This window comes from Monopterus albus, unplaced genomic scaffold (genome assembly GCF_001952655.1).
Source record: "Monopterus albus unplaced genomic scaffold, M_albus_1.0 scaffold69.1, whole genome shotgun sequence".
In the NCBI taxonomy this organism is placed as follows: Eukaryota; Metazoa; Chordata; class Actinopteri; order Synbranchiformes; family Synbranchidae; genus Monopterus; species Monopterus albus.
This window is the reverse complement of record NW_018127949.1, coordinates 2,560,237-2,575,264: the sequence shown is the minus strand read 5'-3', so window position 1 is coordinate 2,575,264 and position 15,028 is coordinate 2,560,237. Positions and strand designations below refer to the sequence as shown.

Sequence of the window (15,028 nt, the reverse complement as noted above, 5' to 3'; positions counted from 1 at the left end):
CAAGATGCTGATTAGACAGCATGGTTATTGCACAGGTGTGCCTTAGGCTGGCCACAATAAAAGGCCACTCTAAAATGTGCAGTTTTATCACACAGCACAATGCCACAGATGTCGCAAGTTTTGAGGGAGCATGCAATTGGCATGTTGACTGCAGGAATGTCCACCAGAGCTGTTGCGCATGAATTGAATGTGTGAAAGGAAATTCATAGTTTTTTTTTTTTTTCTTTTTTCTTTTCTTTTCTTTTCTTTTCTTTTCTTTTTTCCCTTCAGATGTCCTGGTTCAAGTTCCCGTAGGGCTGCGGCACCTCGGCTGGTGAGGCTGAAGAGGATCCAGGTGGAACTAGGACTTCAGATCTGTGGAGGAAACCTTTGCGGCATCTTTGTAGAGAGTCTGGAAGATGACAGCCCTGTCAAGGGTCCGGATGGTCTGCTGCCTGGAGACTTGATAATGGAGGTATCCATAGTGTTTATCAGTTATTTTAACTCTGTAAGATCATCATGTGCACAATGAAAGTTATTCAGGCAGTTGGTGTGAATACATTCTAGGACACCTTTTGGGAATAATAATTGCTTAATTTCACTGAAACTGATGAGTCATTTTATGTTGGCAGTGAAGCCCAGTGTCCTTTTGTTAACTGCATTATTGTTTTCAAACAGTACAATGGCATCAGCATGAAGAACAGAACTAAAGAGGAAGCATACCTGGAAATGTTGAAACCAGCTGAAACCATCACATTCAAGGTCCAGAGCTATACAGATGACCTTGCCTTGATTAAGGAATTTCCTGGAGATGGATTTTTCATAAGGTACCCAAACATTTTATTGTAGCAAACAGTCCAAAGTGGTACTAACCCCATTAACATGTTTAGCGTTATTGAAGAGACCAAACAAAAAGGGCTTAAAAGAATTCTCATGCTATGTTTTGCTGGTTCAGTTTTTAGTCAAGCCCGAACCCATGAAAGGCCTTGAATACATCTCTTACACATGGTAACTGATTTATTGTTCATCTCCTGTCAGAGCACTTTATGAGCGGGTGGCAGAGGTGGAGCAGGAACTGAGCTTTAAAAAAGACGACATCCTCTATGTTGAAGACACACTACCAAATGGCAATTTTGGCTACTGGGTGGCCTGGCAACTTGATGAGAATGCACAGAAGCTAAAGACAGGGCAAATTCCAAGTAAATACATGTAAGTCCAGCTTGTAGTTTTACTTTTACATACTGGAGTTTATGTAATTACCACAGTTAAACACATGATTTGTAGTTATCTAGTCTGGTTCAGTTATAAATCTGGGAGGGCACGTCAATATTCAGCAAGCTTGGATGTTACTGTAAGTAACAGGGAGCGTGCAGTAGATGCAATCGTGTCCATGTGAACACACTAATATATTTCCATCCATACAGGATGGATCAGGAGCTGTACAGAAGACATTGCATGGCTGATATGAAAGACGATAACGGCACCAACAAGACCCTGTCTCCTGCTGCACGGAGGTCCTTTTTCCGTCGGAGACTGAAGCACAAGCGCAGTGGATCCAAGGATGGGAAGGACCTGATAACGCTAGATGGCATAAGCGCAGACTCTTTACCCATCACTGAGGGTGAGAAAACATCTACTGAGGCAGCTTTATCAGAAATGCACAAGGCAAGCAGCATAATGAGTGAAAGAGAATGGAGAGCAAAGTTCAGCACAGCGGCAGTGGAAGTAGCCTATTCCTGAGCCTTGGGATAAAATATTGACCAATAAATAATATTCATGTTTGATGCAGCGTACATTAGCAGGTAAAGTTTAGATCCTGACACTCATGAGTAGCATACCCCGTGTCTTGTGATACAAAGGAAAGAATGGAAAGAAAAGAGGCACAGAGGAAAAAAAAAGTTGTAAAGAAAATGACATTGTGTAACAAATTGCCTTTGTTTTACAAAGCTCTCCCACTCCTAAACCTCAGGGCAGTTTTTCTTTTACTAAAGAGTTGGCATCTGGGGATAAAAGACTTCTCCCAGTGGAGAAAAGAAAAGTTAATATAAAAGTTAATATGCATACTTAGCAGCAAGTGATTTCCAGATTAATGTAAAAAAATTTGCCTGAAGTAAAAATATAAAACTAAGATAATGCAAATATTGCAATATACTACCGGTATTTTAGCATAATTTTAGGAACATTTCTTCAGCACCCTACCTCTGTTTTTCAGGTTTCAACGTGTGATTAAAAAATAGAATGGTACTATAAAAAGCAGGCTTGCTCAACAGAACCCTTCCCAGGATACAGAAAATCATAACTGTGGCTACTGAAGGGGAAGCTGTATCTCTATGTTGCCTGTTCTGTTTTGGAATGAATTTGTTTTTCTTTATTTTCTGCTCAGATGGTTTGAGCCTGATGTACCAGCGGGTTCAGAAAGTGGAGTGCTCATCCCCCAGACCAGTGCTGATCTTGGGTCCTTTGGTGGAGCTCATTAAGGATGTTCTGGTGAAGGAGGCTCCAGGCAAGTTCTGTCGTTGTCTCCCTGGTAAGCATATACACGCGTTATACTTGGTGTGTAAATAACATTTATTTGTCCATCAGCTTTGTGTTAGGCATCTCATGCTGTAGAGAGGGGTTTTACTAAGAGCCATTTAATGTAATGCATATAGGAAACTGAACTAATTTACTCTAGTTCTTAATTGAGTTCATTTTACTTCCAGAGATTATGAAGGCATCTCAGCAGGCAATAGAGCGAGGAGTTAAAGACGGTGTGTTTATTGACTATAAACGGAGGAGCGGCCATTTTGATGTGACAACTGTTGCATCGATAAAAGAGATCACGGAGAAGGTAAGTTAATCTGTGTGTGGGTGATGCTCCATACCAGGGCTATGAGCGTTAAAACAATAGCAGTCTTTCAGTGTAACTGCCAAGTTTGTTGTACTGCTGGTTTTACAACCTCATACTGCAAATTGGAAGTGAATTCATCTTAAAGGTGTTCAGTTGTATTCTGTCTGTAATTGCAAGTGCAATATTCCTGAAATACCAGTGTGGTCAAAATTTAACTAACTGGTGGGTGCTCAAAGGATTTTTTTTTTTTTTTTTTTCCCAGCCCAAATTAAGATTCAAGCAGCTGTGTGAACTATATATCTTCCAATCTACTGTAAAATCTAAAATGCAAATTTATGTTGGATATGAATGATCCAAAACCATTGCAAAGTCTCAAAAGCAAATGCTAGATTTTTGGCTTTTTTTTTTTTTTTTTTTTTCTCAGCATTGTTTTGAACCATCCCCCATTTCTCATGCAGCCTTTTGCTGTCATTTTCTCTCATAGGACTGTCACTGTTTACTTGACATTGCCCCTCACGCCATTGAACGTCTTCACAGTGTTCACATCTACCCAATCGTCATATTCATTCACTACAAAAATGCCAAGCAGATAAAGTGAGTAACCCCATCCTTTTAAAGATGTTTGTTTCCATTCCTTCTTGATTTTTCTTGGCTGAAGACGTCAAGTGTTTTGCGTTTTGGTGCCACTGCTGTTTATCCAGTTTCACCAAGCTGGGATCCTTGGCATACTGAGGAAATCATTCATCCAAGGCTTTTGGTTCTAGAGGCTATCTGAGAATGTAATGTTTAGAAAATGTGACTATACAGAAATGAGAAAGTAAGTATGAATATCAAGATGTAAAATCACCAACCCACACTTAAGTTTGTAGAATCTAATTTAATCAGTTCTTATTTTGCAGTTAACTGATAGTGAGGTCATGCTCATATTAGGTATGTTTGCTTCATAATGTGCTCGAGCTCAATTGTCTCTCCCCCTCGCTGACTCACACTGCACTTGAAATGATCACCACAGTGCAAAGGAGGAGAAGCCCTGTCATATAGCACATAGCATTGGTGTTCCGTGCATGGTTAGAGACCACACTATGTGCATCGTGCTTGGGTCCACCATTTCCAAGTGTGCTTGGGCACTCTATGCTGAATTGTGTCCAGGCACAACACAAAGTGATCACACTAGTCAAACAAACTGGACTTTGGGGTTGGAACGTGGTCGGGCATGGTACAGGTTACCTAGGGTGGGTACACCCTAAGTTATAAAATGGAACAGATGCACACAGATGTATTGGAATAAATGACATCTTTGCATGCTTTTCCAGTCAGGACAGTCTTCTGGTCAAGAACACAGATGTTGGAATGACTGAGCTGGACATTCCTACAAAAAAAACCAAACAAAGCTCATTTACAGTCCTGTGGGAAAAAAATAGGACATCCTTTGAAAACATGTGTATTTTGTAACATGTTTTAATATATGGTTATTTAATCTCAGTTTTAGCAATACAGAGAGATTAAAGTAATACAACTAGACAAGTAACACTGAAGAAAACTTTTCCTCAGAATAGGCATTTTTGTAGAATTACATTTACAGAAGATCTTGAAGACTTCAGTTTTGATTTAGTTGTATTACTTGAATCTCTCTGTATTGTTAAAATTGAGATTAAATAACCATATATTAAAAAATGTTACAAAATACACATGCTTTCAAAGAGTGTCCTAATTTTTTCACATGACTGTATATTGATGCCAGTTCTACATCCAGGAAATATAATTCTTGATTACTCCCTTTAATTTCTGTCTGTTGAGACACATACTCAGGAAATTGACATCTGCAGAAGTCTTGTTGCTTTTGTAATCCTATTCATACTGCAGACATAACACAACTAATTGATCAGCCTGATGTGATCAGTGTCATTAGTTCAAAAACCACAGCCTGCTCTCTTCCACCACCTGCTGGGATTTTGATAGGATAATTGCAGTATCTCAGAAGTCTCTGCTTTTTCATTTGTAATTGCTTGAGAAGATTAAATCTGCTGCATGGTACTTCATGCACGTGCAGATACACACTACTAAAGACACACTCAGATCTGGTGGGAGCAAGCTCTCTCTGCGACATGTACACACCCACGCCTACAAATCCATGAAGCAGCAGGCAAACATGGCAGAGATGGATTCTTAAGCCCTTGCTGTCATCAGCTGAGTGCCAGCTGTCTGGGGAGAGCTTGCAGGGCCTGTGACTCCGCATTGTGGTGTGGGTGGCTAAAACACTCACTGCCCACACATACCCTGCAACCACCACATACACACAAACACACCTCCCACTGCCTGCCTGCTGCAGGAACTGATAGAGCTCAAGCTTTTTCACGTGTTTTATCCTTTGCAGTGCTTCAGCAGGCCAAAATGTTGACTGAGTGCCAGTGAGTGTGATCCTAGGTTAGGTCAAAAGCTCCCAGTGGTTGAAGACGATGGAAACTTTTAAGACTGTGCAGCTATGGAGTGAATCAGTGGCTTGCCTGTTAGACCTACTGTAGGTAGTACCTGAGTGGGTTGTGCAGTTTGATGAACAATTCTGAGATGTTGCTATACCATATATAAGAATTTCCCTGTACTGCGGTATCGGTGATTGGTTTAGGTCATTGTGGGAAATATTGCAGTGTACTGACATTGTTTTTATGGATTTTACAGGATGTTTGCTTCAATATGATAAAGGACAGATTTCACCAGCGTATCTTAAAAAGAGACATTCCCAGGTGTTTTTAGTACAATTTCTAAGCAAAATGTACATAAATGGAAATGTGCAGTTTGGGGGAGTGAATGGAGCAAAATATCTAAAGCAATACTGTGCAACCATAATTTTAATAAAGTATGGACATTTAGTGTAATCTGAAAATCTGGTTCCTAAACGTTATGTAGAGGTGGTTTTATGCCATGTTATGAATCCGTGAAAAGATTTCATTGGATTCTGTGAAAAGATTTCATTGGATGCTGACAGGTCCTGTTGTTGTCTTTTCAGAGAGCAGAAGGACCCTCTCTACCTGCGGGATAAACTCTCTCAGAAACATTCCAAGGAGCAGTTTGAACTGGCACAGAAAATAGAGCAGGAGTACAGTTGCTTCTTCACAGGTTGGTGGAAATAACTTGTTTTCGCTTAGACATACTAAAGCTAGTATGGATACATGAATACACAAGTTATTTTGAGGTCCTAGAGACATCTACAGTGGTCTGTAAATGTGTCTATAATATGGGTGTATCATGATATGTGTTTATTATGACCAGTTTGAGTGTTGCATCACGGCTGAACATGAGTTTGTGAATAGAAGTTTTTCTTTGTCATTTTGTGACCTCAGGTCTATTATAAAGGCCATTTCACCCCAGTCACATAAAATGTGTTTCTGAATCGACCCCTAGTTATATCTATGCATGCAAATTGTTTTATATGCTACATTATATATATCAGATACTGAGACTTGAATGACTTCAGTATGGTGGAGGTGAATGGAAGTTTGTTGATAGTCAAAGCCTTGAAAATGTTCATTTTGAAAAACAAAACAATATCTGTGTCCTACTTAAAATAATCCAGTTACACTGAGATTCTGTGAAATACTGTGATTATATAACACGTTTTTATCTTTTGAAGATGGCCACTCGGTCAGATGATTATGGTAAAGCCCGGCTGTTACCTGGCCAAAACATTGCACTTCGAACAGAGGCTGTTGGAAGAGCCATATCAGTAAAGAGGGGTCAGTGTAAAGGTAGTCAGATTTGAGTCTTTCAATACAAGCCTGGGGGTTAACAATCAGCCCAGCATCCGAAAAAGACACAAACTTCAGCAGACAGAAATCAAATGAAACCAGATCTCCCCCCCCAAAGTGTCAGTTGAAATCTTACTTGCAGACTGTCAGTGCACAGTTGCACAGACGGGCTGTGTTGCATAGAAAAGATCCTGTAACAAACCAGAATACCTGAGAAAACATACAAAAGCCATCCAGCAAACCATGTGCAATCAGCCACAGTAACAAATGTAATCCTGTTTCTATATGGTCTCGTTTAACCCCAAGCCTCTAGCAGCACTTGTTTTTGGAAAACAGTACCTCTGTGGTCCTGTTTTTGGATCTGGAACAACAGCCGGTTTCACACACCCAGCTGTCCAGCTGATTAATGACTTTATAAAAACAGGTAATTATGGTGAAAAAGGGCTTATTGAAGTGTCCGGCAAACTTCTGTGCACTCCCAATTCTAGCACTGAAATAGTTTCGGCTGCACTGTCCTCTTTGTCCATGAAAACACTATTTGTAGCTCATAAATGAGTAGATGAGCACCAAAAATCTCTTTAGCTGATGCTGGACTTTGCTACTCTTCTGTGTTACAGCACTGTAAATAGAATATCGTTGGATTTTAACTGTTGGTCAGAGAAAACAAAATATGAACACATTGTGTTGGCTCTGGGAACTTGTAATGTGCAGTTTTCCTGAGCTGAAAAAATACAATTGAGTGAACTGAAAGAAAATGACTAGAACCTATTTGATAATCAATTATCGCTTGTCATGTTTCAAGCAAAATTACTGATAGAACAGTTTGAAGACCTTGTGATGACATTTTCTTGACAAAGTTTGTAGGGTCTGTAAATAATAGTTTCAGGCTTTTTTTTTTAAGAATTTTGACATTTTAATAAACTAAAGTTTCTTGATAATATAAATCACTGACATAGCTTTGCTTATATACAAAAATATCAATCAACTCTAAACTCCTGTAAATATTCCTCCCCACCCTTGCTGTGTTGCAGACGTTGTCCAAGGAGGCAGCGTCTCCTACATTTGCACTCAGATCATGACCATCGTGGAGCAGGAACAGAGTAAAGTACTGTGGATTCCAGATGGAGCATCATAGAAATTTCACCTCATGTCACTTGGGAACCTTAGAGAGGATGTTTATTTTTATTATGGGATACACAGTGAATCGGTACCTTTTTAAAAGACATCATGGTTAGCGCCAATTCTTCACATATAGCAATATCTGCACTGATGATATTATATAATACTCCCACTAAAATAGTGATGTACTGTACTACAGATAGGTTTGTTTACACTAGTGTTTAATACTTGAAATACTCTTAATTTTCCCTTATATATAGTAGCAACCCAGTTTAAACCCACAGGAAGTCTGCCTCGAGCAAAACAGGACTTCATTACTGAAGTGAACGTTGACAGGACCACTGTTTTCCCTTATCTGTATTTATACACAGTTCTGCCATTTGATGAATTTAAACAAATCAAAATGTTTGGTTATAAACCTTCTGTTATGCAAATGTAGTCTAGGTAATAGGAAGGATATTTCTCCAGTTCATCTTCTTACTGATGGAGGAAGAATTGAGACAAATTTTGCTTCCTTTACAGTATGTTGCAGCCTTCTGTTCATCTTTTTTCTGCAGACATTTAATTCCTCAAAAATAGTGTAGTTCCAAGATAAATGTATTGGTTCTACTTTTTATTTATTTGGTAGCACTAACTTCTATAATGAATTATACTGCAAATATGGTAGTTTCACCACAGTCTGTATATTCTGCTGGAATTGCCAATACTGTTCCCCTTTGTCAGGTGGATGATATTTTATTTCCGGTTCGTGGTAGAATATCAACTACATACACCTCTTAGATTTTTAGCAGATCACTGTATTGGCATTTAATTTAAACTCTCATAGAAGGCACCCTCAGAATTTCTCCCATTGAAGGTTAATATTTCTATAAGAAAATATGAAACCAGGATATGCTTAATGGAATACATGTTGTCTGTGTCTACTATAGAAATTTAATTCATGTTTAGCAGATAGTTTCCTCAGCTTTAGAAGCTTTCTGTTTTGTTTTGTTTGTTTGTTTGTTTGTTAATAATGAAAATGTCAAGTTCTATTTGCCCACTAGAGGGAGGAAACACCACTGCATGTGAGAACTGTTAAGATCTCCTCACTTGGCGTGCCACCTCATCATAGCTGCTTTTCACAGAGAAGTGCTCCTTTTCGTGGACTCTTAAGCAGTTTACTGTATATATTGTTTCGCATTGCTGATCAATAATGTGCTGTTTTTAAACTGTAAGAGCTAAACTGTGTTGACGATGCTGCTGTCCTAAAATTCATAGTTTATTTTTTTCCAAAGCTTTAATACACCATGCAAACTCTCAACGTATAATGAAAATGTCCACAGTTTATTCTTTGCTGCCTCAGATTATAAAATACGTTTGACTACATGAGTCTTTTTTTTTTTTAATCAGGCGCCGAGTAAATCATGAATCCCATAAATTATAAAGGCGTAGAGCCTATAATGTGTTTCTAACACCTGACAGCAACGGTGTGACACCAGCCTGAAGAGGACAAATCGAGCTTGTGAAAGGTTGTTACAAAAGACTCTTTGGAACTTGTTTTTAATTTCAGAACATGCAGAACTAAGAGTGTCTGTGGCTATAACCACAAAGCTGCAATCATTTAAAATTTGATGAAGCGATCACTAAAAATAACCAGACATCCAGATAAGCATCGACGTCTGATATTGATGGCTCCTCCCCCGCTACCTGTAAATCTGCGATGCCATCTTTCAACAATTGAATTTGACACACGACAGTTGGAGATCGGACAGCGAAAGATTACTAAAACCGCTCCTCAGCACAACAAACAACCGTTTTTTGACACGATACACCCGCAAGGATATCGACAAACTGCGGTCTTTAACGTGAGGAGCGCATTCAACAGTGCGCGGCGCGGAGCTGAAGTAGCGGACCTGCTGAAGGCTGCGCTGTTGAACAAGGTGGATGAGTGAGTGAATCCATCGACTGACGAGCGAAACGTCCCTCATCGCTATGATATTAGTGCTTGCATAGCTTTATTCATCCGGACTATCAAGGACATTTTGAGGAGTTTGTTAAAACAGAAATTTGAATTTTATCAAATTGATCAAACGAATGGCGCGCACTTCCCGCCATGAACGCGCATCGTGAGGCGGATCACTGATATCTCGGTTTCAAAGGAAGCTTGATTGAGGTGCTCGTGTGTGCTGTCGACTTAACTTTCACGCCCTAGCTTTAAGCCAGATGAGAAGGCTCAGGAGCGAAAGGTGGTTGACTCAACATGGCTGAGCCGCTGTGGCATCAGGGGGCGCTGGCTGGAGCTCCCTGAAGCGCCTGAATCCCACTTGGGTTGTTTGTTTCGGAGCTGGCAGATGACCAGAAGGCGATAATGGCGAAAAACAGAGAGAAATTCAACCCGGATCCGTCCATCCACATATCCAAGATGAATGTTATCATTCCGTTTACACCAGATGTGCCCTGTGACAACAACGGCCAGCGGATGTGGTGGGCTTTCCTCGCCTCCTCCATGGTCACTTTCTTTGGGGGTCTCTTCATAATCCTCCTGTGGAGAACTCTCAAATACCTGTGGACTGTGTGCTGCCACTGTAACGCCAAAAAGAAGGTAAGTTAGGTCATTTCGTAAACATCCTATCGGTGAAATGGCTTATTTTATTCTAGGCCTTTTGTATAACAGCCAATGCGCAACACCAGTCTTAACAGCCAGTGAGATTTATGAAATGGGCTCCTGATTAAATCTGTTCCAAGGTCCCAACGAAAGCGAGCGCCGAGTTCGAATAATGAACTCTGCCACTCCTGGCTTGATGTTGCATGCAATATTAATTACATACCTTTTAATAATATTATGATTTCGCCCCTGAACTAGATACAGGTGAACAGGTGACGCACAGCGTCTTGCTGAATGTATATAGTTAGAAGTGCAGCTGACACTTGTTGGTGGCCCATCTTATGTGTTTGGTTCTGTCAGGTTCATAATGAGCCAAACCACAAACAGGATACAGGGTTGGGTTCCAGGAGAATTTTTTTTTTTTAGTCTGGATGGACCAACCTTTCAAGATTTCAAGACACTAAATCAAACTTAAGGATTTAAATAGCATAAATGTTGAGAAAGGGTTTTTAATTCAAGAACCGGTTGCTTAGTAGACAAAATGTTGGCTACACCTTAACATAGTTTCAGGTGAACTGCTCGGCATCATTTGTTTGACTCATTTCTAGAAGCCAGCAATAGTTTTATGTTCAGGACACGCAGATCGCCAACTGATCCTACATGGACCAGGCACTGTTGATGTCCAGTTCTCTCACTACTGGTGTGCCTGCATGCAAGTTAACACTCAAGCTGCAGTGTAATCTCCAGAAATAATGTTCATAAAATTTAAGGCACACTGCCATTAGAGTTCCTGCTTCACAGCTGAGGCCGACCACAGTCCTGCATTACAAAAAATGTGCTGTTTTTCTGTTGATCATTTTTCAGTCTCTGTGTGTAAACTTTTTTTTTTTGGTAAAAAGGTTTGTATCACTTCTCGTGCTGAATGATAAAGATGGAGCAGCTGATCAAGGTGCTAGTGAGAGAGCACTTTATATATGTGCATTCATCTGTTAGACATGCATTGATGAAGAAGAGAATTGACCAAGGCTGCATGCAGGGAGGTGGTGACCTTTGGAAGAAAGACGTCAGTATCATTTCCATGGTTTGGTTTTAGCTGGTTACAGTTGGGGCTACATCTAACGTTTACTTTCATCAGTGTTTATTCTACTAATTGATTTTGAGTTACATAATTTGATGCTTGGTCTCTAATATGCCAGAAAAAAATTTGAAAAAAAAAAAAATCACTATTGTGACTTTCCAGGTCTCAGTCCCTAGATTGTTTTATATGACCAACAATTCTAAACCCAAATAAGAGAAAACAGCAGTTCTGCTTATCTGAGAAGCAGAAACCTGAAAATGTTTAGAATATTTTTTCTTAATAAAGGAATTATACAAAGAGTTTCAGCTCTAGTTAGGTACAGTATTTAAAATTTTATTTATAGATGAGGAGAAATGGAACAGACATATCTGAAAAGATCAGGATGCGGTTGCTTCTTTTAGAGTCCACAGTTGTACCGTGTTGAGCAGTGTGAATACAAGAGAGCAGTCAGATTTTGCTTTTCGTCAGCTATTGACAAGTGAAGCTGCTAAGCTCCACCAACCTGTTGTGCTACTCTGTGGCAGTCGGCCAGGTCATCCTTTCATTCCCAGTATTCCCCTCTGCCTTTCTGGTCTCTCGTGGCATTCATTTTTGTAGCTTACCTCTGGTCTTGTCCTCAATGTTTTCTCAATTCCAAGAGTCAACCTTCCTCCAAAGTGTCAGAAATGCAGTGTTAGGTGCATACGGTATGTGCCATATAAATCAGTATTTTTGTTGCTAAGCAACTAACAAGTAAAGGGTTTCATCATAAAAGTAAATCTCTCTGTTATGCAGTTGTCTAGGCTGTGAGATGTGGCAGGTTGTGTTGGAGGAACACCTCCCCACCCCCTCCTAGTCTGTGCATGTCATTACCAGCCCAAACATGGAGCTTTCAGTACACTGTTCATAGATGGGAGATGATGATCTGTTTCCTCCTTTTGAGTTTGCATTTCTTCTCTGTGGGATGTGTGCTTTCCCCATTCCTCTCTTCTGACAGCTCTCATGTCTCCAAGACTGAGCCATCATCTCTGTGGCTCTGCCTCCTTAGATTGAGGGTAATCAATGAAACTGCTTGTTTGTGATGTTTTTGAAGAATGGTGGCTATTATCTGTCTGGAAGGAATAAAGAAATCGTGTTTGTTGTAAGTAGACGAGCTGTCACAGCTCCTCAGACATGTTTCAGACTCGCAGTGTGCAAGTTTCACTGAAGGAATGTGTTAAGTTTTTGAGTGTATATATTCAGTAGAGTTGCTGAAGGTTTGAGAGGCCCCAAATGTCCAAAAGTAAAAGGGTCAGTAGCCAATTTGTTGCTTGTTCAAGATAAAAGGCCCTTCACCCTCTGATGGCAATGTTGGCTGGTTGTTCAGACTGATTAATGGAGGTACCGCCATTAAAATTTATTATATGCATTCATGTTTCTCCACAGGATGAATTGTAAAAAGTTCCCCTGACTTTTCCTTTAATGCCATCATTAGGCTGATGGTTTTGCTTTTGAGTAAAATTTCTTGACAACTGTTCGATCGATTTTGAAACTTGAAATTAATGTTAATTAGTGTTTGGCAATATGCATCCTTACTACAGATATCTCCATTTATATTATGTCCAGTAAGGACTGCAGCCCAATGATTCCGGGAAGGAGCCCATGGGGGTTGCCAGCAAAGAGCTAACATCCAGGGACGGATCTAGGAAATTCTGGATGGAGTGGTCAGGCTGGGGCACAGACTCAGAGGGGGGTGGCACATTTGAAATGCATGTAAAAAAAAACAAATCAAACCCCTAGTTTTATGAAAAAAATGCATTAATACAGTAAGAATCAAATTATTTGTTGATCAAAATCAGTATTTTCTTTAGCTAACTTTGGCAGTGCTCCTTATTTCCTCCAAATGGGCACATCGCTGCTGCACAGTGGTCCCCCCACTGAGTCGAATCATGCCATGTAGGCCACAGCAACACAACTGGAAAAAATGAATGCAAATGCCGTAGTGCATTCATGGTCTATAATAAAACTAATTTCTCCAATATCAATTATGATGTATTGTACTTGAGCATGATTTTGAAGTTGGGATTTTTATATGTAATAGTATTTTTACATTGTAGCATTAGTACATTTAAAGTATCTAAGCACTTCTATTGTCCCTAATCAGCAAGCGGCAGCATGCTAACGTTAAATTAAGGTGATGAACATGGTAAACATACCTGCTAAATGTCATGTTGGCATCCTAATGTTGGCATGTAGTTCAAATCACTGCTGTCTCCAGGTGGAGTTGTAGCTTTTGACAAATACATTAACATTTATATCGCTTTACAACTCTATAGTGCTTATAACACTATTATAAACACGAACAGTTCAGAAGTGTTGAATGGGGAGAGATGGGGTAAAGCGTTACCAGGCTTTATCATTGAATGGTTTTTATTATCTCTACATACAAAGGCAGGTTATAGGGCACCTTGTGCGTCTTCAGGCAGTGACTCAGTCCTTTGTGTTGGGTGAACAGGGTGTATGGGGGTTGAGGGTGATTGGATGGTTGAGATGGAGAGTCACTCTCATGGTGCTCTAAGTGCTGTCTGAAATATTGTAATTATGAAACAAGTGCTCCAGATCGAACGGTGGTAATTACAAATCAAAGTTGGAACAGCTGAGTGGCACTTTGCTTTCGTCTCTCTCTCACACATACACAGAGATGAGCACGCATGCACACCAAATGCCAGCACAACAGTGGTCATAAAAAAACGTTTGAAATGAGCTATTTTTGTTCACTCTTTCTAAAGCACAAGCACGTTCCCTTATACACGATTTGAGTAAAGAAAATACAGGAGCTTGATTTGGTTTATCTGTAGCCAGGAAAACGTATCACCTGTTGAAGAAGCACTTCGGGAGAGCAGTTCACAACAGCTTCAGCCGTTTGTCATTCTTTATATAGTAAGCATATACATTACTAGTAATGTCTGTTTAATTGGCTGTGTAATTAGTTAAGCAAGTATTAGCTACTCGCATTGCATAATATAAGCAGCATGCTGCAGTTTTGGCTGTCGTTGCACCATCTGGGATCCAACAACTCCAAAATGTTAAACATCTTAGCTGCACCAGACCCTGCTGCTTTTTTTCAGACAGACAAATGACACACTTGATGCTGTTGTAAAACAGGTTGGGTAGTGTTTGTCTTACATATGTACAGTATTAATGTGTTGGTACTTTTGGGGGGACAAAATGTCTCTGATAGGTTGTGTAAACAGCCATTACTGTCATTTTCAGTAGTTTTCCCAGCCACATTTTGCATTTTACTGTTGTATTCCTACTGCGTCACATATGTTGTGATAATGTCCTTGAACAACTGAGTAACTCATTAATAACAACACATGATACTAGAGTTCAGTTTCAGCTTCTGATTCCACGTAGCATTTGTGTCCTCACATCTGAGCTGAGTTTAGCTGCTGATGGGAGGTTCAGTTCCCTCCTTGAACCACCACCTTATTGTGGTGGAGGGGTTTGAGTACCTGAGTGATCCTAGGAGCTATGTTGTCGGGGGCTATATGTCCCTGGTAGGGTTTCCCAAGGCAAACAGGTCCTGGGTGATGGGTCAGACTAAGAGTGGTTCAAAAGCCCTTTATGAATAGATTAAAATCAAGGACCGTGACGTCGCCTGGCATGGCGCAGCCGGGGCCCCACCCTGGAGCCAGGCCTGGGGTTGGGGCTCGAATGCGAGCGCCTGGTGGCCA

At 40.2% G+C, this 15,028-nt stretch overlaps 2 protein-coding genes across 3 annotated transcripts in view; both read left to right on the top strand.

Annotated features, from left to right (window-relative positions):
- LOC109962883 (disks large homolog 5-like) overlaps positions 1 to 9,018 on the top strand; it is a 30,013-nt gene extending 20,995 nt beyond the window's left edge. For both annotated transcript variants that reach the window (XM_020604965.1, XM_020604964.1), the window contains exons 25-33: positions 271 to 454; positions 658 to 806; positions 1,018 to 1,188; positions 1,404 to 1,600; positions 2,363 to 2,506; positions 2,682 to 2,809; positions 3,294 to 3,403; positions 5,814 to 5,923; positions 7,584 to 9,018. In XM_020604965.1, coding sequence (XP_020460621.1) covers positions 271 to 454; positions 658 to 806; positions 1,018 to 1,188; positions 1,404 to 1,600; positions 2,363 to 2,506; positions 2,682 to 2,809; positions 3,294 to 3,403; positions 5,814 to 5,923; positions 7,584 to 7,687 — 1,297 coding nt within the window. In that variant the 3' untranslated portion in view covers positions 7,688 to 9,018. The remainder of the gene's footprint in view (positions 1 to 270; positions 455 to 657; positions 807 to 1,017; positions 1,189 to 1,403; positions 1,601 to 2,362; positions 2,507 to 2,681; positions 2,810 to 3,293; positions 3,404 to 5,813; positions 5,924 to 7,583) is intronic.
- Positions 9,019 to 9,076: 58 nt separating this feature from the next.
- The window catches only part of LOC109963052 (calcium-activated potassium channel subunit alpha-1-like), a 78,274-nt gene continuing 72,322 nt past the window's right edge, over positions 9,077 to 15,028 (top strand). Inside the window, 1 exon segment of the mRNA XM_020605305.1 lies at positions 9,077 to 10,252. Coding sequence (XP_020460961.1) covers positions 10,019 to 10,252 — 234 coding nt within the window. The 5' untranslated portion in view covers positions 9,077 to 10,018.